The 21355-nt window shown below is 55.1% G+C and overlaps 1 protein-coding gene across 3 annotated transcripts in view; it reads left to right on the top strand.

The window, feature by feature from the left end:
• The window catches only part of Sbf1 (SET binding factor 1), a 30769-nt gene extending 10328 nt beyond the window's left edge, over positions 1-20441 (top strand). The window contains exons 6-41 of one of the 3 annotated variants that reach the window (XM_090328947.1): positions 511-616; positions 740-872; positions 968-1076; positions 1153-1266; positions 1362-1439; positions 1873-1986; positions 2068-2118; positions 2283-2381; positions 2463-2667; positions 2750-2862; positions 3771-3920; positions 4245-4313; positions 4397-4558; positions 4698-4966; positions 5038-5210; positions 5290-5363; positions 5454-5649; positions 5862-5989; positions 6792-6970; positions 7075-7211; positions 7339-7546; positions 7856-8052; positions 8132-8269; positions 10958-11035; positions 11392-11573; positions 11657-11836; positions 12320-12421; positions 12493-12678; positions 12765-12891; positions 12976-13106; positions 13175-13405; positions 18762-18869; positions 18971-19182; positions 19607-19694; positions 19761-19892; positions 19987-20441. In XM_090328947.1, coding sequence (XP_090185073.1) covers positions 511-616; positions 740-872; positions 968-1076; positions 1153-1266; positions 1362-1439; positions 1873-1986; positions 2068-2118; positions 2283-2381; positions 2463-2667; positions 2750-2862; positions 3771-3920; positions 4245-4313; positions 4397-4558; positions 4698-4966; positions 5038-5210; positions 5290-5363; positions 5454-5649; positions 5862-5989; positions 6792-6970; positions 7075-7211; positions 7339-7546; positions 7856-8052; positions 8132-8269; positions 10958-11035; positions 11392-11573; positions 11657-11836; positions 12320-12421; positions 12493-12678; positions 12765-12891; positions 12976-13106; positions 13175-13405; positions 18762-18869; positions 18971-19182; positions 19607-19694; positions 19761-19892; positions 19987-20085 — 5058 coding nt within the window. In that variant the 3' untranslated portion in view covers positions 20086-20441. Of the gene's footprint in view, positions 1-510; positions 617-739; positions 873-967; positions 1077-1152; positions 1267-1361; positions 1440-1872; positions 1987-2067; positions 2197-2282; positions 2382-2462; positions 2668-2749; positions 2863-3770; positions 3921-4244; positions 4314-4396; positions 4559-4697; positions 4967-5037; positions 5211-5289; positions 5364-5453; positions 5650-5861; positions 5990-6791; positions 6971-7074; positions 7212-7338; positions 7547-7855; positions 8053-8131; positions 8270-10957; positions 11036-11391; positions 11574-11656; positions 11837-12319; positions 12422-12492; positions 12679-12764; positions 12892-12975; positions 13107-13174; positions 13406-18761; positions 18870-18970; positions 19183-19606; positions 19695-19760; positions 19893-19986 lie in introns of all 3 variants that reach the window. The other 2 variants (XM_090328945.1, XM_090328946.1) reach the window with 2 other exon arrangements.
• The last annotated feature ends 914 nt before the right edge of the window (positions 20442-21355 follow it).

The following is a 21355-nucleotide window of genomic DNA, read 5'->3' as shown; positions in this document are numbered from 1 at the left end:
CCTTCTGTCCTCCATGTTGTCGTTACCTGTTCTTGATCTTGCTGCTCGCCTGGCTCTTGTACTTGTATCTTTGGGCCTAGCATCTTTCAGTTTTGTGTGTCCTCTGGACCCTTAGTTGTATGCTTGTCTCAAGATGTTTGTGTCAGTTTATCTATCCATTCCCTGCTCTGTGCCTTGTGTGCTGAGGGTGTCTAACTGTGTCTTTCTGCCTGTCTGTCCTGTGCAGCTGGACTCAGTTGAGGAAGGAGCGGTATGGATTCTTTGTTTCTTCTTCCTACCCAGGCCTTGCCCCTACCCACCCAGGCCAGACGCAGCCACTCTCTGCCTTAGATTTTCTCTGTAGCTCCTCTCAGTCTGCAGAGGCAGGGTGTGGCCTTGCCCTCTAGTCATCCTAGCCTGTTCCACCTTGGGATCTGTCAGCTTACCGAGACCTGTCTGGAGCCAAGAGCTCTGTGCTTACTTGAAAATTTGATCAAGCAGCTAAGCTTTGGCTGTTTTTTTTTTCCACAGAGAACCATTTCTTTGGGTGCTGGTGACCGGCAAGTCATCCAGACCCCACTGGCAGACTCACTGCCTGTCAGCCGCTGCAGTGTGGCTCTGCTCTTCCGCCAGCTGGGTGAGCATGCCTGTTTCTTTGCTCCCCAGCTTCCTGTCCTGGGGCCAGTGGTCAGAAATGTAGGTTCTTACTTGTGTGCCCAGAGCAGGGACATAGGGCTCACACCAACCCTGTCCTCTTCAGGCATCACCAACGTGCTGTCTTTGTTCTGTGCTGCCCTCACGGAGCACAAAGTCCTTTTCCTGTCCCGGAGCTACCAACGGCTTGCAGATGCTTGCAGGGGTCTTCTAGCACTGCTGTTCCCTCTCAGATACAGGTACCCCTCTGCCCAGACCCTCTGCTCGGCCTCTCTTGACCCTTCCAACCAGCCCTGTCCTCTGGGGCTCACTGTGTCCTCTGGACTTGCTGTAGCTTCACCTATGTACCCATCTTGCCGGCGCAGCTGCTGGAGGTCCTCAGCACGCCCACACCCTTCATCATTGGAGTCAACGCAGCCTTCCAGGCAGAGACCCAAGAGCTGGTAAGGGCTGTGGTTTATGTCTACCTTGATGCCCAGGCCTTCTGGTCCCTCACCAGTTGCTTCCTTTGGTCCACAGCTGGATGTGATCATTGCTGACCTTGATGGAGGCACGGTGACTGTCCCCGAGTGTGTGCACATTCCACTCCTTCCAGAGCCACTTCAGAGCCAGACTCACAGTGTTCTGAGCATGGTGAGGGTGGGAAACGGAGTAAAGCTGCACCCTGGGATCTGTGGGAGCCATTTCCTGGCAAGAGTACCTATAGCCTCTCTTCTCTGCTTCTTGAGGTTCTGGATCCGGAGCTGGAGTTGGCTGACCTGGCCTTTCCCCCTGCCACATCATCGACTTCCTCCCTGAAGATGCAGGTGGGGGGTGTTGCTGCTTTGGTATGGGACTTCTGTGCCCCTGCCTCCCCCCTACCCCCCAGCCCTTAGGTCTGCCTCTACTGTTGTACTGTGGCTCCACCTCCAGGCCTGCCTCGGGCAGGGAAGATCCTGGGCACAAGGTGGGGCTCAAGCAGCTAGTTGTGGTGGTTATGCAGTAAGCATGTGCCTGTCTGTAGGGTAGCAGTTAAAGAGCTGAGACTTGGCATTGGTGAGGAGGCCTCTGAGGGTACCAGGCAGGGGCCACTTGTTCAGCGGCTGTAGGAGTCCTTTGGTCATAGGGAGCACTGTGGAGGTGGTGGCAGAAGTACACAGTAGCCCTCCCCTTAACGTTGGGTGGGAGCTGGGAGAAGTACCCGAGGCCACTAGGTGGGGCCAGTGGGCCAGGCACTCACTGCATTTGCTGTGCTCCCAGGACAAGGAGCTGCGCGCTGTCTTTCTTCGGCTCTTTGCTCAGCTCCTGCAGGGCTACCGCTGGTGCCTGCACATTGTCCGCATCCATCCAGAGCCAGTCATCCGATTCCACAAGGTGGGCCTCTCGGGTGGGGGTAGGGTAGAAGGTACGTGCTCGGTGGACCCCTGAGGGGCTGATTTCCTTGTGTTCTCCCAGGCAGCCTTCTTGGGCCAGCGTGGGCTGGTGGAGGATGATTTCCTGATGAAGGTACTGGAGGGCATGGCCTTTGCAGGCTTTGTGTCAGAACGTGGGGTCCCCTACCGCCCTACAGACCTGTTTGATGAGGTGGGTCTTCTTGCCCCTGCTTGTCTACCTGACTCTGCCCCCACCTGCCCACCATCTCCTCCTTATTCTGCCTCCTCTCCTGCCAGCTGGTGGCCCATGAGGTAGCACGGATGCGTGCAGATGAGAACCACCCCCAGCGCATTCTGCGTCACGTCCAGGAACTGGCAGAGCAGCTCTATAAGAATGTATGGTGGGCAAGATGAGGGGAGGGTATGGTACCACCTTCTCCCTGACCTGCCAGCCACCATCTGCCTGTGTTGCCCCAGGAGAACCCATACCCAGCTGTGGCAATGCATAAAGTACAAAGGCCAGGAGAGGCCAGTCACCTGCGACGGGCACCCCGGCCTTTCCCTCGGCTGGATGAGGGCACTGTGCAGTGGATTGTGGACCAAGCTGCAGCCAAGATGCAGGGAGCACCCCCAGCCGTAAAGACGGAGAGGAAGACCACTGTGCCCTCGGGGCCTCCTATGGGTGCGTACTGAGAAGCCTGACCCAGAGAGGGCGTGGGGTCAGGAGTCAGGGGTCAGGGCAAGCATGTCCTGTCTCTCCTTAGCGGCCATACTAGAGCGGTGTAGCGGGCCACATGTCAACAGTGCCCGCCGGCTGGAGGTGGTCCGGAACTGCATCTCCTATGTGTTTGAGGGGAAGATGCTCGAGGCCAAGAAGGTGAGGCTTGCTGGGTGGGGCTTCATACTTGGGCCACAGTTCTCAGAAGAGGTTCAGGGGCCCTACTTGCAAGGTTTTGGCTGTTGAGCCTTTGTTAGGTCCCTGCTCACCTGTGTGAAGTTGGCTGGGATGGCAGGGGAAGAGGGGGTAGGTGGGTGCTAGGTCTTCTCTCCTTCCTATTGGAAGGCAGCAGGTCTCCTTCACCCTGATGGATGGCAGGCCTTCTGGAAAAACTCAGCTGTGAGGAAGCTCACAACAAGTTTTAGAAATTAGAAGGCCTGAAGATTTCTTTCAGCTATCAAGTTTCCTGTGTCTTTCTCCTAAAAAAGAATAGATTCATAAGTGTTGTGGTTTTTGTCGGTTTTATAGAAAATAACCCACTTAAATGCCATTCTTCTCTTCATGACAGCCAGTTTTTCAGAGCAGTGTGATATCCCTGTGAGGTTCTCTATGGTTTTAGGACAGCAGCAGTAGAATAAGCTGGAGGCCCAAGCCCTCCTATGTGGTCTGTACCACATGACACCTGCACTGCTTAAGCCCATGCTTTTCAGATTCAGCTCCAGTAGGCTGAGTAGCTCTCAGTCCTTGAAAGCCTCTCTCTAGAACACATTGCACACTGGCTTGGGAGGGAGAAGAACTAGCATCTAATGTTCTTGTCTGCATTCACTGTCACTTATGGAATTGCTCAGTTTGATGGTGGCTTCAGTCTGTTTTGTTCAGTAATACCCAGAATTTGGGCATACCCTGTACAAGTATAGCTTTTAGTCTCCTTTGTGCTTGGGGTTGAGGTGTGGCCTGGAGCGTAACTGGGCACCTGCTATGCCTACCCCTCCTCCCCCCTTCAGCTTCTGGTGGGGATCTCTCACCATGCACCCCTCCACCCATGCCCTTTTTGCCTCTACCCCCAGCTGCTCCCAGCAGTGCTCAGGGCCCTGAAGGGGCGAGCTGCCCGCCGCTGCCTTGCCCAGGAGCTCCATCTGCATGTGCAACAGAACCGAGCAGTCTTGGACCACCAGCAGTTTGACTTTGTGGTCCGCATGATGAATTGCTGCCTGCAGGTGAGGCCAGCCCACTCCTGCCTGTGGTAGGACGTGTGAGTGGGGCGGGCAGCCTCAGGCTGTGACAGCTGGGGAGATGCTGATCTTGATGTGAGAGTAGAGTGGGTTACGGGATCTCTGCCCCAGCATGGAGGTCTGTGGTTCATGGGGAACTTCAGAGAATCGGGGAGTTAGACTGGCCTTGACACCTGAGGCACCTCTGAAGAACTGAGCCAGAGGTGACAGTGGTGTGAGGTGCTGGTCTGTGGTGGCTACAGAGAGGGGGTTAGAAGTGGGTGCTGTCTGCAAGAGGGCCGTTCCCCTGGCTAATGGCTTTGCTCACAGGACTGTACCTCTCTGGATGAGCATGGCATCGCAGCTTCCCTGCTACCCCTGGTCACAGCCTTCTGCCGGGTGAGTGCTGGGAGGGCTCTGGGTCTTCCCTCGGGCCACTTTCTGGATACATGCACGTGACCTCTCCAACCTCACTTGTGCAGAAGCTGAGCCCAGGGGTGACACAGTTTGCATATAGCTGTGTGCAGGAGCACGTCGTGTGGAGTACACCGCAGTTCTGGGAGGCCATGTTCTATGGGGATGTACAGACTCACATCCGAGCCCTCTACCTGGAGACCTCTGAGGACTCAGTAAGCCCCGCCCAGGTGAGCAGGGTGTTCCGGGCACGGGAGCGGGTAGTCTGTGTGGTCCCAGCCCACCTGTTGTGGGGAGGAGGAAACGTGGTCCTGGCTCATGGGAGGCGTTCACTGTTCTGGGAGCTTATCCACACTGCTGCCCTGGCAGGAGGACGGTGAAGTGCTGTCCCAGGAGGATGAGCGTTCTGCCTTGGATGTGGCTTCCGAGCAGCGGCGCCTGTGGCCAACCTTGACCCGTGAGAAGCAACAGGAGCTGGTGCAGAAGGAGGAGAGCACGGTGTTCAGTCAGGCCATCCACTATGCCAACCGCATGAGCTACCTCTTGCTACCTCTAGACAGTAGCAAAAGCCGCCTTCTTCGAGAACGCGCAGGGCTAGGAGACCTGGAGAGCGCCAGCAACAGCCTGGTCACCAACAGGTAGGGTGGGCCTGGGCTAGGGGCTTATGTGGGGGTAGGGCTGGTGCCCACATTGCGGCCTTCTGATCTAGCATGGCAGGTAGCATGGCTGAGAGCTATGACACAGAAAGTGGCTTTGAAGATGCAGAAACCTGTGATGTGGCTGGGGCTGTGGTTCGTTTCATCAACCGCTTTGTGGACAAGGTCTGCACAGAGAGTGGGGTCACCAGCGATCACCTCAAGGGGCTGCATGTCATGGTGCCAGGTATGGAGGTTCTAGGCATGGAAGCATTTTTGAGGACGGGTGGCTGTGGGGTCCAGGTTGTGAAGCCTACTCTCCCCAGACATTGTCCAGATGCACATCGAGACCCTGGAAGCTGTGCACCGTGAAAGTAAGAGGTTGCCCCCTATTCAGAAGGTGAGCAGGGCAGCCGTCTGACGGACGGGTGGTGGGTGCCCGGGGTCAGGGCTGTGTCCTGAGACGCTCGCTGCCCCTGTCTCTGAGCAGCCCAAGCTGCTGCGGCCACGCCTCTTACCTGGTGAGGAGTGTGTCTTGGATGGCCTGCGAGTCTACCTGCTTCCAGATGGGCGTGAGGAGGGGGCAGGGGGCAGTGGGGGGGGGCCTGCCCTGCTGCCCGCTGAAGGTGCTGTGTTCCTCACCACGTACCGGGTCATCTTCACGGGGATGCCGACTGACCCCTTAGGTGAGCCTTCTGACCTCTTTCCTGGCCCCACCCTTCCCCCTACCAGATCCTTCAGGCCAGTAGGGTCTCCCTTCCTCCTCTTTCCCCTTTCTTAGGTATGTGGGGCCCATGTGTACTCCATTCCTATCCACCTAGGAGCTCTGTCACTGTGGTACTCAGAGTGATTTGTTCCTCTCCCTTCCCCTCCTCTAACTCTGTTTGCCCCTTGTAAGTGGGGGAGCAGGTTGTGGTCCGCTCCTTCCCTGTGGCTGCATTGACCAAGGAGAAACGCATCAGTGTCCAGACCCCTGTAGACCAGCTTCTGCAGGATGGGCTGCAGCTTCGGTCCTGTACATTCCAGGTAGGGCGGGGCTCTGTTCACTGCATCCAGTTTATCCCTTGAAGCGATTTTCCACCTGTGTCCCTTCTAACGGGTTGTTCATTGGACCCTTTCTGTGGCACTCAGCTTGGTAGCATTTGCCCATTGACATGCTGACTTTTGTGTCTTAGCTGTTTCCTTGGGACACTGACTCTTTGTTGTTGTTGTTGTTGTTCCCGGGGCTTGAGCTCAGGGGCACTGTCCCTGAGCCTCTCTGTACCCAAGGCTAGCGTTCTGCCACGTAAGCCACAGCACCGTTGCTGGCTTTTCTATGTATGTGGTACTGAGCAATCGAATCCGGGTCTTTGTACATGCTAGGCAAGCACTCTACTACTAGGCCCAACTCCTGGCCTGAACACTGACTCTTGAGTCTAATCTGAGGTGTGCTTTCAGAGCTGAGATCTTGTCATGCAGCCACTGACATTTACATAGTTCTTGAACTCAGGGCCTGAGTACTGTCCTTGAGTTTTCTCAAGGCTAGGGCTCTACCACTTCGGCCATAGCACCACTTCTGGCTTTTTCTGGGTATGTGGAAACCAAGGAATTGGTTCATGCGGGGCTTCATGCATGCTAGGCAAGCACTCTAGTACTAGGCCATGCTCCTCACCCCGTTACATTTACATAGTTTACACACACATTGGACCTTAACCTTCCCTTAAGGCTTCTGCTTCTGTGGTTTGGCTGCCATGAGAAGCAAGCCTGCATACCAAGCAGTGTTAGTTACGGTTGAGGATGTGCTTGACGACCACTCAAGAACTTTTGAGGGCTTCTTTTTCTGACACAGCTGCTGAAAATGGCCTTTGATGAAGAGGTGGGGTCTGATAGTGCTGAGCTCTTCCGCAAACAGCTCCACAAGCTCCGGTACCCCCCAGACGTCCGGGGCACCTTCGCGTTCACCGTGGGCTCCACCCACACACCTGGCCGGCCATCCCGGGCTGCCAAAGACAAAGGTCCTTCTCTCAGGTATGGGGTTGCATTCCCAGGGCCAGGGGAGCTAAGCTTCCCAAATTCCTGTGCCCAGGTTCTCATTTCTCCTCTTCTCACCTCTTCTGGCCCTTCACGTCCAGAACGCTGTCCCGGAACCTGATGAAAAATGCCAAGAAGACCATTGGGCGGCAATATGTTACCCGGAAGAAATACAATCCCCCCAGCTGGGAGCACCGGGGCCAGCCACCCCCTGAGGACCAGGAGGATGAGATCTCTGGTGGGAACAGGGTTGGAGCCCTGGGGTGGTGGTCTCTGTCATCGATGGCCCCCTTCGTGGAGGACTGGAGCTAGGGTAGGGGTGGGGAGGTCTCTGGTGGATGACTTCCGCATCCTGGCCTTCCTAGTGTCGGAGGAGCTGGAGCCCAGCACGCTGACCCCATCCTCAGCACTGAAGCCCTCAGACCGCATGACTATGAGCAGCCTGGTGGAGCGGGCGTGTTGCCGTGACTACCAGCGCCTTGGACTGGGCACCCTGAGCAGCAGCCTCAGCCGAGCCAAGTCCGAGCCCTTTCGCATCTCCCCAGTCAACCGCATGTATGCTATCTGTCGCAGGTAAGGGCAGGCCTGGCTATGTCAGTGGGATCCAGCGGGGTTGGCTGGGGTGGTAGCACTGCTTGGGTACCTTCTTTGCTTGCTATAGGCTTTGGCCATGGCTCTGGCCAAATAAGGCACATAGAAAGCTTCAGATAGAGCCCCTGTCTGAGGACAAGGACCTGGGGAGTGTATTCTTCTGCTTGGAGCCATGAACTGGCTTCTTTGTGCCCACCCTGTTGGCTTCTCTTTCATTGCCCTGTGAGCCTCCCAAAACGGGCATGAGACAAGGCCTTGCAGCTCCCCTCACGAGGTCTCCAACTCCTGCAGCTACCCGGGCCTGCTGATTGTTCCCCAGAGCATCCAGGACAATGCCCTGCAACGTGTGTCCCGATGTTATCGTCAGAACCGCTTCCCTGTGGTCTGCTGGCGCAGTGGGCGCTCCAAGGCTGTGCTGCTGCGCTCCGGAGGCCTGCATGGCAAGGGTGTTGTTGGCCTCTTCAAAGCCCAGAATGCGCCTTCTCCAGGTACCTTACCTCCGTTCTGCCTTTGTCTGCCTGTCCTGGTTGCCTGCCTGCCTCCTTCCAGCTCCTTCTTCTCTTCCAGGCCAGTCCCAGGCAGACTCCAGCAGCTTGGAGCAGGAGAAGTACCTGCAGGCTGTGGTCAGCTCTATGCCCCGCTATGCTGATTCATCCGGACGCAACACACTCAGTGGTTTCTCCTCAGCTCACATGAGTAGTCACGGTGAGAGGGCACTTACACAGGTGGGAGGTGGGTCTGGGACAGGGAAGACTGGGGGGAGAGGGGACTGTGGTTGTGTTTATGGTAGGCAGGCTAATGACTGATAGTGGCCCTTGGTCAGGAATGTTTGAGAGTGAGCTATGGAGAGGGACCCTTCTGGGTACCACTGGGCAGGGCAGAAAAGACCAGGTGAGTATCCTATGCTCCCTGCTGCTCTGACCATGAGCCTACCACCTCATCTTCCCTAAACTAGGGTGGCTGCTAGATTGGCCCCACACATGTCCATGTCTGGTGTTGCTCACGATCCTCTGACACCCTTAGACTCATCCATCTGTCCTCCACAGAGTGCTGCTTTGCCCTTGGCTTGACCTCCGTCTCCACCCGTTCTGTCTCCTTGGGGTCTTGTCTGTGTTGGCCTCTCCGTCTCTACCATTCTCCCTCCTCCACTTCCCAACACATGTACACCTCCATGGGGCCCAGTACACAGTGAAGGGAAGCCAGGCCAGCCTCCGTGCCATGCTCAGATCTGCTTGTAGGGCCCCTGCCGCTTTACCTGGGAGTTGCTGTGGTAATTGGGAGAGGTGCCTTCTGTCCTCCTGAGGGCACCAGGTTTGGGAGGTCAGGCGTGTACTTTCACTGTCCTGTGGAGTGTCTTCATTCATGGCTGGTCCAGGTGTTGGTGCTGATACAGTAGTGCTCTATAGGTGCTCTGCTTAGCAGGTACTTTGCAAGTGGACAGAGCATCTCAGTGGCAGGTGTTTGGGTGTGTCTTCCAAGCCTCAGCAAGTGAGCACATGGGCAAAGGGAGGGTTCTGTGGGGCAGGGGCAGTCCTCCACAGAGGACTCTCTTAGATGGCAGCTTCTTTGTTGGTTTTACTTGAAGTGCTGGTGTTTGAGCTCAGGGCCTTTCACTTGCCCTACCATTTGAGCCATACCTTTATCTAGCAGCTCCTTGTCTCCCTTCGGCTTTCCTAATACCTTGACTCATTTGACACCTCATTCGGGCCCTCAGGGCTCTGGCTACATCTGGCTGGTCCTTTCGGCATGGCTGACGGAAGCTGTCTCCTTGAGGGTTGATTTATAGGCTTACAACTCCAGTTGCTGCCCTGCACACTTGGTGCCTATCTCAGCACCCAGCCTTGCTTCTGAGAGCATGAGAGCCCAACCTCACTAAGGCCGGCCTGTCCTTGGCTGACTGGTGACTGGTTTGGGGATCGAGTTCCTCTGGCCAGCCGGTGTACATAGGCGGTAGGTACAGGTCCTTCAGTCGCCCACCCCCAGTCTTCCCTCAAGATCATAGGCTACGTCTTCATCCATTGGCCTCAGCTGCTGGGAGCACGGTGCGTTCATTGGTGGCTTTCAGGGTGTCTCCCATGGGCGGAGCCATCCTGCAGCCTAGGTGTCCCTGAGTCTCCCTGGTCTGCGCCCCTGGCTTTCTTGTGCTGACTGTCCAGGTCTGCAGTTCCTATCTGTAGCTGTCTGCCTTCCCCTCTGTCCCAGCCCGGAATCCTCTGCTGAGGGCTTCCTTACTCATTGGACCTGTAGTAGTACTTCTCAGTCGGTCTTTATCCTTTATTATCATTTGCAAGGAACGGGGCCCAAGGACCAGGGCAGCAAGTTTGCCCTGTGTCACCAGGGACAGGTCAGATGGATCCATTCCCAATCTTCCATCAGAAACATTTGCTTTCACAGAGATAGTCTGTTTTGTGGTCAGTGCTTTTTTGCTTCCTACCCTGCCAGAAATTCTGACTGGTACCTGTTGGTAGCATCCTCTCCTCAGGATGTGTTGGCTACCTAGCACTGTCGCCTTCCCTGGTGTCCGGGTGTCCTCCGGCCCCATGGAGGCTGCCTCTCGCTGGGCCATGGTCTGGCTGCCCTCAGCTTTACTTCTGAGTTCATCCAGCATCTTAAATAGGCTGAGGCGACCCTCATTATGAGCTGGTAGACTGTGACTGTGAGAGTGTCCAGAGAAGGCAGGGCCTGGCCTCCCGGCAGTGCCAACGCAATGGCTGGGCCATAATGATGGATAGAGGTTACTCTGAACCTGTTTTCTCTGTGTGAGTGCTCCACATAGGCAGGTAAGACCAAGGTGGGTGGATACTTGAGACCACCATGTGACCCAAGCCTCTCAGAGCCCTTGCTGGTCAGGCATCCTGACCACATGTGTCTCAGCCTATAAGCCTCCCCAACGTGGTTCCAGAGCTTAGATTTGCCTGTGTCCTGAACTGAACAGCCCTGTCCCGGTCTTGCTGTCCCCCTCTTCTCTAAGCCTCCAGGTATTTAAACTACAGCTCTCTGGTCCCTCCTATACCATGTCCCTGCGCCATGTCCTCCTACGCAAGCCTATGGCATTGCTAGGTTTTGAGCATAAAGCTGGTCACGGAAGGCCCACCCTGAACTAAGGAAATAGGGTCTGAAAGGATAGTACCCTTGAGGAGGGACTCAAGAACAAGGATATTTATTCTAAGCTGTTGAGAGAGAGCCCAGGACTCTCAGCCCTTACCTTCGCCGCATCCTGGAGCCTCTGCTGCTTGCCTGGACCAGACAGAGCTCCTCCTCTTCTCTTCTGGGACTTAGAACTTGGTGCCAACTTCTGCTGATTCCAGGGCTCCTGGGAGAAGGGCTTGGTGGGAACTTCTGGCAACCAGGGGTTGGGGCCAGGTCTGAGCCTTCTCTTTGCTATACCTCCAGTGCCCAGCCCCAGAGCCAGGGTCACCACGCTGTCCAACCCCATGGCGGCCTCGGCCTCCAGACGGACCACTCCCCGAGGTACCGTACCAGGGGCTCCTCCCTTACCTGGCACTGATGGCCCCCCTCCAGTGTGAGCTGAGCCGTCTCGGGCACTAATGTCTCCTTTTACACCTGGCACTAACTGTCCCTTTGCGACAGACAGAGTAACTGACCCATCCCCCGAGCCCTGGTTACTTATCTGGCTAACACCCAAATCCTACCCCAGGTACTAACACAGGCATCCCCCGTGTAGCTCAGCATCTGTGTGTTCCGGCTCTCCTCCCTCACCGCACATGGCTGGGAGCTCATTCTCCCCCTGGAGGCCAGGCCCAGCCAGCCCCAGGTAAGTGGTGACCTGGCCCTGCTCCCCAGCTCACCTAGCCTCTCTTCCGCAGGGAAGTGGGGCAGTGTTCGGGCCAGCGGGCGCAGCGGTGGGCTGAGCACAGATGTGGGCTCCCGGCTAGCTGGCAGAGACGTCCTGAGTCCCCCGCAGGCCAACGGGGCCCCTCCAGATCCAGGCTTCCTGAGGCCCCACCGTGCAGCCCTCTATATCATTGGGGACAAAGCGCAGCTCAAGGTGACTGGCTAGGGACACGGGCCCTGTACCCTGGAGGTACAGGGTTGAGCAAGGCTCACAATGCTTGGTGGGCCTCTTCCCAGGGTGTGCGACCAGATCCCCTGCAGCAGTGGGAGCTCGTACCCATCGAGGTGTTCGAGGTGAGGCAGGTGAAGGCCAGCTTCAAGAAACTGCTGAAGGCCTGTGTCCCTGGCTGCCCTGCTGCTGAGCCCAGCCCAGCCTCCTTCCTGCGCTCCCTGGAGGACTCAGAATGGCTGATCCAGGTCTCTGTAGTGCCCCTTCCCCTCTGCCCAGCAGGTCCCAAGCCTTCCTCAGCCAGAACTGAGTGGCAGGGTTCTGGCTTTGTATGTTGGAGTAGTGGGCACTGAAAGGGAGGTGATAGCCACTACAGCTGCAAGGGGGCGTGGAGTGTCTGGGGAAGCTTGGAACATAGGGGTGAGCATCACATCACTGGTGTTTTGTACGTGCTAGAGGACTCGGAGATGGGACTGACTGCTGGGTACCTGAGTCCAGGGGGAGCTGGCTGTGTAGGGGTGCTGTGATGAACTGGCAGGGGAAAATGGTGACCAACATGACGATAACAGTGTGTCCACCCGGTACTACTGTTCACACCAGTGTATGGGACACGGCCAGCCCTCTCCTGGGCACTGTGGACGCCTGGCAGGGGTGGGGTCTGGGGACATGTGGTAGGGTAGGTACCATGGACACCCAGCAGGACGGGGTCCGAGGACTGCCTGCCCCCACAGATCCATAAGCTACTGCAGATCTCGGTGCTGGTGGTGGAGCTTCTGGACTCGGGCTCCTCCGTCCTGGTGAGCCTTGAGGACGGCTGGGACATCACCACGCAGGTTTGTGGCACACGTGGGATGTGGCGGGCCAGAGTCTTGGGTGCCGTCCTGACTGCCAGTGGTGCTGGCAGGTGGTGTCCTTGGTGCAGTTGCTTTCAGACCCCTTCTACCGCACCCTGGAGGGCTTCCGCCTGCTAGTGGAGAAGGAGTGGCTGTCCTTCGGCCACCGCTTCAGCCATCGTGGGGCCCACACTCTGGCTGGTCAAAGTAGTGGCTTCACACCTGTGTTCCTGCAGTTCTTGGACTGTGTGTACCAGGTGCGCAGAGGGCTTGGTCGGTGGACCCGGGTTGTGCTCCCTAATCTGACCTCTAACCTCTTAACCTCTGACCTGGTGAGGTGCAGGTCCACCTACAGTTCCCCATGGAGTTTGAGTTCAGCCAGTTCTACCTCAAGTTCCTCGGTTACCACCACGCATCCCGCCGTTTCCGGACCTTCTTGCTGGACTCTGACTATGAGCGCATCGAGCTGGGTATGTGGGAGGGGGAGTTGTGTGCCAGGGGCAGTTGTCTGGGCCGGAGAGGCCCGGGCTCAGTGCTGCCCCTGCCCTGTGCAGGGCTGCTGTATGAGGAGAAGGGGGATCGCAGGGGCCAGCCAGCATGCAGGTCTGTGTGGGAGTACGTGGACCGGCTGAGTAAGAGGACCCCCGTGTTCCACAACTACACCTATGCACCTGAGGATGCAGAGGTGAGTAGGGCCTGGCTGGGGCCGGCGGCTCCTGCCCAACCAGCTTCTCACTGCGGGCCTACCCCCAGGTCCTGCGGCCCTACAGCAACGTGTCCAACCTGAAGGTGTGGGACTTCTACACTGAGGAGACGCTGGCTGAGGGCCCTTCCTATGACTGGGAGCTGGCCCAGGGACCCCCTGAGCCCCCAGAAGAGGAACGGCCTGACGGAGGGGCTCCCCAGAGCAGGCGCCGTGTGGTATGGCCGTGCTATGACAGCCGCCCTCGAGTCCAACCAGACGCCATCTCACGCCTGCTTGAGGTGTGTGCTGAGAGCATGGCTCGGCCCGGCCCCGTGTCCTGCTTTGTCAGACACTAGGGCTGTGCCCGGCCTGCATACCTGTGCATCTGTACGTGGGCACATGTGCATGTGTATGTGCCAGTCTAGTTCTCTGGGGCTGCTCCCCTCCACACATGCGCTGCCCACTGCCTGGGTAGCTATGGTTCCCACGTCTCCACCCCATGCTTGGCGCGTGTCTGCAGACAGCAGTGGAGACACGGGTCATCCCCCTAAGTCTTGTGACGGCTCTGGCTCAGGGTATGTGCGCTTCCCCTAACCTGGTATGTTAGCCTTCTGTCACTATGAGGAACTGCTGGAGGTAGGCTAACTAAGGAAGTGAAGAGGTTGATGTAAGCTGAGTTTTCTCTTTTGGTGAGGCAGATGGTGGTGGCAAAAGTGCTTGTAGGACCAAGGATCACATTCAGGGAGTCAGAGCTAGGTGAGCCTTCTCCCACAATAGCTCTCAGGATTGTCCAAGAGTTCCCTCAGAACCCCTTCAGCGGCACTCCTCCAGTGGCCTGAAGCCCTTCTGCTCTGCGCTGTCTCTTCCCAAGGCCATATCCCTACTATAATATGGCCAGGCAGTACCTACAAGTCACCTCTCAGCAAAGAGGCATTTTCTGGGAACCGTTCCTCTATTCCTGCTCTTAAGCAAGCAGCAGCTCTTCTGGGTTCTTGTCCTGGAAGCTTGGGGCCAACGTACATTAGTTTTGCCCCTCACTCAAGAATCAAGACAGAACAAAGGCCAGGTGCCAGTGGCTCAGGCCTGTAATCAAGCTACTCAGGAGGCTGAGACTGAGGATGACAGTTTGAGGCCAGCCAGGGCAGCAAAGTCCATGAGACTTAGGGCCAACTAATCACCCCAAAAGCCAGAATGGAGCTGTGGTTCAAGTGATCGAGCTCTAGCCAGCCTTGAGTACAGAAGCTCAGGGACAGGGCACAAACAAACAAACAGGCCAAGAACAAACAAACAAATGTGGGCCAAGGGCAGAGACTCTTGAAGCCCACTGAGCTGGTTGGGGTGGGGGTCGGGCAGTGGAGGGTAGCCCCCCCCCTCCGGCCCCCCAGGCCTCCCCTCGCTCCAGTCATGGTCCTGCAGAGCTCATCATGTGCTCCTCAGGGCTAGCTGTCAGAAAGTGGGGCCTTTGCTCCTGACTGTAAGAAGATTTGCGTTCCCTTCTCCAGTGACCTTGAAAACTACCCTGAACATTTTAGAATCTGTTTATTCCTGCAGAACATGGATTTATACCTCACAGGGAGGTGGTAGATATAAATGAGTATAAAAACATAGATGAGGGGCCTGGAGTTTGGCCTAATGGTACAGTGCTCGCCTAGCATGCACGAAGACCGGGTTCAACTCCTCGGTACCACATACATAGAAAAAAGCCAGAAGTGGATGCTGGGGCTCAAGTGGTAGAGCTCTAGCCTTGAGAAAGTCCAAGGACAGTGCTCAGGCCCTGAGCTCAAGGCCTGGAACTGGCAGAAAGAAAGGAAAGGAAAGGAGAAAGAGAGGGTGGGAAGGAGGGAGGGAGGAAGGAAGGAAAGGAAAGGAGGGAGTGAGGGAGGGAGAAAGGAAGGAAGGAAAAGAAAAGAAAAAAGCCAGGTGCAGTGGCTCACACCTATCTATAATCCTAGCTACTCGTGAGGCTGAGATCTGAGGACCATGGTTCGGAGCCAGCCCAACGGGGCACTAAAGTTAGTGAGGCTCTTTATTTCTAATTAACCACTGGAAAACTGGAAGTGACGCTGTGGTTCCAGGGGTAGGGCAGTAGCCTTAGCTGAAGAGCTCAGGAACAACTCCCAGTCCCAGGGGTAGGGTGGTAGTCTTGAGCTGAAGAGCTCAGGGACAGCTTCTAGACCCAGAGTTCGAGCCGCATGACCAACCAGAAAGGAAGAAAAAAGAAAAAACATTACTTATGCCAGGCACTTTAATTCCAGCTACTTAAGAGGCTGAGATTGGAGGATTGAAATTCAAAACCAGCCCAGGCAAGAAAGTCCATGAAACATTTTTTTTTTGTCAGTTAACTTGACCTCAGGGCCTGAGCACTGTCCTTGGACTTTATCAAGCTCTACTGCTTGAGCCACAGCACCACTTCCGGCTTTTTCCCGTGTGTGTGGTACCGAGGAATTGAACCTGGGTCTTTGCGTGTGCCAGGCAAGCACTCTATCACTAGGTCAAACTCCTGGCCCTCCATGAGACTTTTATCTCCAATTAACCACCAGAAAACTGTAAGTATCATTGTGGCTCAAGTGGTAGAACGGTAGCTTTGAGCTGAAGAGCTCTGGGACAGTGTCCAGGCCCAGAGTTCAAGTCCCACGATTGATCAAAAAAGAAAAAGTGCAACTGGAGCTTTGGCTCAAAGTGGTAGAAAGCTGGCACTGAGTAAAAAATCTTCAGGGTAGCAAGGTGTGGTGGCTCACGCCTGTAATCTTAGCTACTCAGGAGGCTGAGATCTAAGATCAAAGCTCAAAGCCAGCTGGGGCACAAAAGGACCTGAGACTCTTATCTCCAGTTAACCCTAGAAAATGGGAAGTGGGGGGTTGGTAGCCTTGAGCTGAAGATGTCAGGGACAGGGCCCCGCTGAGTTCAAGCCCCATGACCCACAAAAAAACCCACAAAAACTTCAGTGTAGCACCCAGGCTATCTTACAACTAACTCACTTTTCCCCCCAAGTAAAACATTTTTATTTTTCTATTTTTAGTTAACATACTAGTTATGGTTATTTATTGGGGGTACAGTTTGACATTGCTGTTCCAGTATATATTGCACATAGTGCATCGTTTCTCTCCCCCCTTTTTGTTGTTGTTAATGGGCTCCCACAGCCCACAGGATGAGGTCCCCTCCTGGAGGCCACATCAAGCTGCCACTGTCTCATTCAATCCAATATTAATGAATAGTTTTTCTCAGTTTCTATGCTTTTCAGTAAAACTTTCCATTTTACCATGTGACAAATGCAAGGGTTTTTTTGTCTTGCTTTGTTTTTGTTCTGGAAAACTGTCAGGGCCTTATGCTTGCTAGACTGGCATTCTACCACCTCAGCTCTGTTTGTGCTGGTTATTTTAGAGATGGGATCTAGTACACTTTTTCTGTGTGTGCTGATACCAGGACTTGACTTTGGGACCCTGCTCTCTTACTTGGTTTTTCCACTCAAGGTGAGTACTCAGTCACTTGAGCCACAACTCCATTGCTGGCTGTCTTTGGTGGTTAATTGGAGATAAGAGTATCATAGATTTTTCTTCCTAGGCTGGTTTTGAACTGCAGTCCTCAGATTCAGCTTGTTGAGTAGCTGCGATTAGCACCACCTAGCTTGCTTTTCTAATTTTTTTTATATAAAAAAGACCTAATCCCTATATTGCAGAAGATGACTATTATCTTGTCTTCCTGCAGAGTCTGAGGTTTTTGTAAGGCAAGTCAGCTTGATCTTTTCAGGGCACCTTTACAGCCTCTTTGGACAAATTTCAGGGTTGGGATAGCCCTTTCCTAAGGCAGGGATTCTCCCAGTAAAGTTTCTATCACAACTCTGACCTCATGAGATTCCTGCATTCTCCAGCACTGGGTGACCACGCAGCCTGGCAGGCCTTCTGACCAATCTTGCTTAGGGCAGGTTCATCCACCCGTCTTGAGGGCAGCCTCTGCAGACTTTCGAGCTTCTTCTCTGCGGTACTAGGTCCCCTCTAGTAGGCTGCCTAGCAGATCTCTGCGTCTTTGGTTCAGCAAGGCTACATAGCGTGGCTTTGGTTCCCCGCCCTTAAATCTAGCCTGACAAAAAACCAGGACAATTGCCCGGCTTACCTTGTATGGGTCTCAGTGATACCTCCTCTGGTTGTCCAACATCTGAAAACCTTTGCTTTCCATTCTGTTCAGTTTCATATTTGCATCTGGAGGGAGGACCAACTAGACTAATTTATTGTGGCTGGAAACAGAATTCTTCCCTGATTTTTTTTTTTTGTTGTTGTTGGACTTGAACTCTGGGCCTGGGCACTGTCCCTGAGCTCTTCAGCTCAAGGCTACCACCCTTGAGCCACAGTACCACTTTTGGTTTTCTAGTGCTTAACTGAAAATAAGATTCTCACGGACTTTATTTAGTGCCCAGGCTGGCTTTGAACCACAATCCTCAAATCTCAGCCTGCTGAGTAGCTAGGATTACAGGTGTGAGCCATTGCAACTGGTTTATGTTTCTGTTTTGAAGTTAGCTTTTTTTTTTTAAATCGGTCCTGGAACTTGAACATATGTCCTGGGTGCTAAGTTTTTTCCTCCTGGCTTTTTTTTGTGGGGTGGGGGCAGTCCTGGGCTTGAACTCAGTGCTTGACCATTGTTCTTGGACTTTCTCAAGGCTAGAGCTCTACCGCTTGAGCCACAGCACCACTTCTGGCTTTTTTCTATGTATGTGGTACCAAGGAATTGAACCTGGGTCTTTGTGCATGCTAGGCTAGCACCCTACCACTAGGCCACACTCCCCCACAAAAATTCATTAGAGAGAAGCGTCTCACAGGATTTCTGGCTTTCACTCTTGATCCTTAGCGCTTAGTCATTTAAGTAGCTGAGATTATAGCCATGACCCACGGCGCCTGCCTGGGCTGATACACTTATTGCTGCTCTCTTGAGAAGGGTATGCCTTTTTTTTTCTTGACTGATCTTGGGTTTGGCGGTGGTGGTGTTGCTTGTTTATTTTTTGCATCAGGCCTGGGCACTGTCCTTGAGCACTTTTGCTCAGAGCTAGCTAGAGCTCTGCCACTTAGGCCATAGCACCACTTGTGGCTTTTTCTGTATATGTGGCACTGAGGAATTAAACCCAGGACGTCATGCGTGTCAGGCAAGCACTCTACAACTAAGCCATGTTCTCAGCACCTGTTCTTTTGTTTTGTTTTTTTTTATGGTGGTGGTGAGGGCTTCACATGGGCCAACCATGTACTCTGCTGACACTGGACTATGTACTCCAGCCTCATACTTGGAATTTTCTTTTCTTCTGTAAGATCCTGTGTTTATGCTTTAACCTATTCTGTTTGGATTTGTAGTGCTTTTTCCATCCTTGGTTCTCTTTTCCTCCCCCGCCCCCCAGCCTAGGTGCTATCCCTGAGCTTAGATTTGCTCACTTGAGCCACAGCTACACTTCTAGCATTTTTGGTAGTTTAGTGAAATAAGAATCTCAAAGCTTGTCCAGGCCAGCTTTGAACCATAATTCCCACTCTACCACTTGCGCCACGGCACCACTTCTTGCTTTTTCTGTGTATGTGAACTCGGAGCTTTGTGCATGTTAGCAAGCACTCTACCACTAGGCCATGCTCCCAGCCCGAAACTTTGTTTTGAGTAACTTTTTTGTCTACTGATTCTCCGTAGGAGCTTCAGCGGCTGGAAACAGAGCTGGGTCGACCTCCCGAGCGCTGGAAGGACACCTGGGACCGGGTGAAGGCTGCTCAGCGCCTTGAAGTCCGGCCAGATGGACGTGTAAGTCGGGGTAGGAAGTGGACCTGGGGACAGTGTGCATTGTTGCCCGGAGGCGGCAGGGATTACCTGGCTCCGGTGTAAACCATACCCTGCTTCTCCAGGGCACGACCAGTTCCCTACTAGTGTCCAGTGTGCCCCACCATCGCCGTTCGCTGGGTGTGTACCTGCAGGAGGGGCCTGTGGGCTCCACCCTGAGCCTCAGCTTGGACAGTGACCAGAGCAGTGGCTCGACCACATCTAGCTCCCGCCAGGCTGCCCGCCGAAGCACCAGCACGCTGTACAGCCAGTTCCAGACAGCTGAAAGCGAGAACAGGTGTGGGGGGACCTCCTGCCTTAACCTCTGGGGTGATTCTGCGGATTGGGAGGGTGGGTAGGTGCCTTTGGGGAGTCCTGTGGGGTAAGTCATGGCAAGTTGCCCAGTATTGGAAGGGGTTTGGGATGTAGACCTGCTGAGGATGCAGGACCAAAGGGCAGTGCTATGGCAACCCAGATGCCTGGTGCCCGCGCAGGATCCCGCGCGGTGAGCCTCTTAGAGACCATGTGCTGTTGTAAATTGCCTCTACACCGGCTCGCTGAGGGTCCTCGTTCAGCGAGTCTGCCCTGTGTAGGGAGGGGCGACTTCCCTGACCACAGCCTCGGTTTTTGGAGTCCAGGATGATAGGTATGGGGGGGCCCTTCACCTCTTTCTGGAGACAGCCCTGATGGCTGGCCTGGCCCTGCTTCTGGTGCACACGCAGGTCCTACGAGGGCACCTTGTATAAGAAGGGGGCCTTCATGAAGCCCTGGAAAGCCCGCTGGTTTGTGCTGGACAAGACGAAGCACCAGGTGAGTGGTGGTGGCTGGGGAGAGCACTCGGGGGCGGGCTGCCCTGACGGCCCTCTTCCCCACCAGCTGCGTTACTACGACCACCGAGTGGACACGGAGTGCAAAGGGGTGATTGACCTGGCAGAGGTGGAGGCCGTGGCCCCTGGCACCCCCACCATGGGTGCCCCCAAGACGGTGGACGAGAAAGCCTTCTTTGATGTGAGCCTTGTGCTGGGGCACAGGAGGGGAGGGAGGAGGGGGGAGCGGGGTGGGGTGTGTGGGGGCTGTGGAGTCAGTAACCCACTCTTCCCAGGTAAAGACGACGCGTCGAGTTTACAACTTCTGTGCCCAGGATGTGCCCTCTGCCCTGCAGTGGGTGGACCGGATCCAGAGCTGCCTGTCGGATGCCTGAGCCCCCCCTCTCCCCCCCCCCCCCCCGGCCCTGCCCAGGCTGCTCTGCTTCCAGTCGTCCTAGACCACTTAGGGGTGGGCGGGGCCGCCCCGGCCATGTTTACAGCCCCGGCCCTCGACAGTATTGAGGCCCTGAGCCCCAGCACTTGTGTGTACAGCCCCTGCCCTGCCTGGCCAGCTCTAACTTATTGTTGTGTCGTGGCTGAGCGCTGAGCTGGAGGCGGCCATGGTACAGCCCTGTGATGGGCTATGTAAATAGTCTGTCCTGCCTGTGGTGTGCTAGCCCCGGCTGGCTGGCCGCGGTGAGCTGTTTCTAGAACCAGAATCTATATAAAGAGAGAACTAACGACACCCTCACATGCCTGCTTCACTTAAAGACTTGGCTCAGTCCAGTGGCCCCCTGGTCCCAGCCCTGGGTCTGCCATGTGTGCCTTTCCTGGTGTCAGGAGAGCGAACGGCTTTGCTACAGGAAGGGGAGCCCGGTCAAACTGAACATGCCCATGCTGGACAAAGTGCAGAATCTCCTAATCTCCTAGCCTCAGGGCAGCCCTGGGGCTGTCAGGCCCAAATATAAGGCCCCTTCCTCCCTACCCAGTGTCAGGGAAGCTCCAGGAGGGGAAGGCGTTTATCGGCGGGGTGAGATGGGACAAGAATAAGTTCTCAGCACAAGAAGGTCCTCAAGGCAGCTGAGATGGGGATATGTGCCCTGGCACCTACTGGTCTCAGTTGTCTGGATTTCTGCAGACCACCCTCGCTCTCCTCTGTGGGGTCACCCCACACGTCCCTGAGCATCCATCCCGTCTTGCCATCAAGATTTCTGGTGCTGAGCTTGTCTCTCATTGCTCTTTTTCCATGTGCCAGTGACTCCCACCAGGACTGGGCTTTTTACCTGCTTGGTGGCTGGGGTAGAAAGTGGGCAGAGAGGTGTGTGAGTCCTACAGAGGATGAGGGAATGTCCTACAATGACCACTGATACTGGGTGGTGACCTGGCCAAAGGGGCTGGTGGTGTGGGAGCCAGCCTGGAGGTGGGTTGAAATAACACAAATGAAGACAGTACCTGGGCCCCTCTGGGGTCTGTGTGCCTCATTTACAAGGTTTTACTTAAGACAAAAAGCTCAGTATCTTCTGTGATGCAGAGACCCACTGCTGAGTTTGGCCTGTTCTCTAGTCCTTATTTTACCCAAGGTTGGGCCTAGAAAAGGTGATGGAGGAGACACTGCACTCTCAACCAGATTGGAGCTGTGCCTTCAGTTTGACAATACACAGTTCA

The sequence above is a fragment of the Megascapheus bottae genome, chromosome 2, assembly GCF_031878675.1.
Source record: "Megascapheus bottae isolate mThoBot1 chromosome 2, mThoBot2.hap1, whole genome shotgun sequence".
NCBI lineage: Eukaryota > Metazoa > Chordata > Mammalia > Rodentia > Geomyidae > Megascapheus > Megascapheus bottae.
Note: the sequence above shows the minus strand (reverse complement) of the source record. Positions and strands in the feature narration are given on the sequence as shown.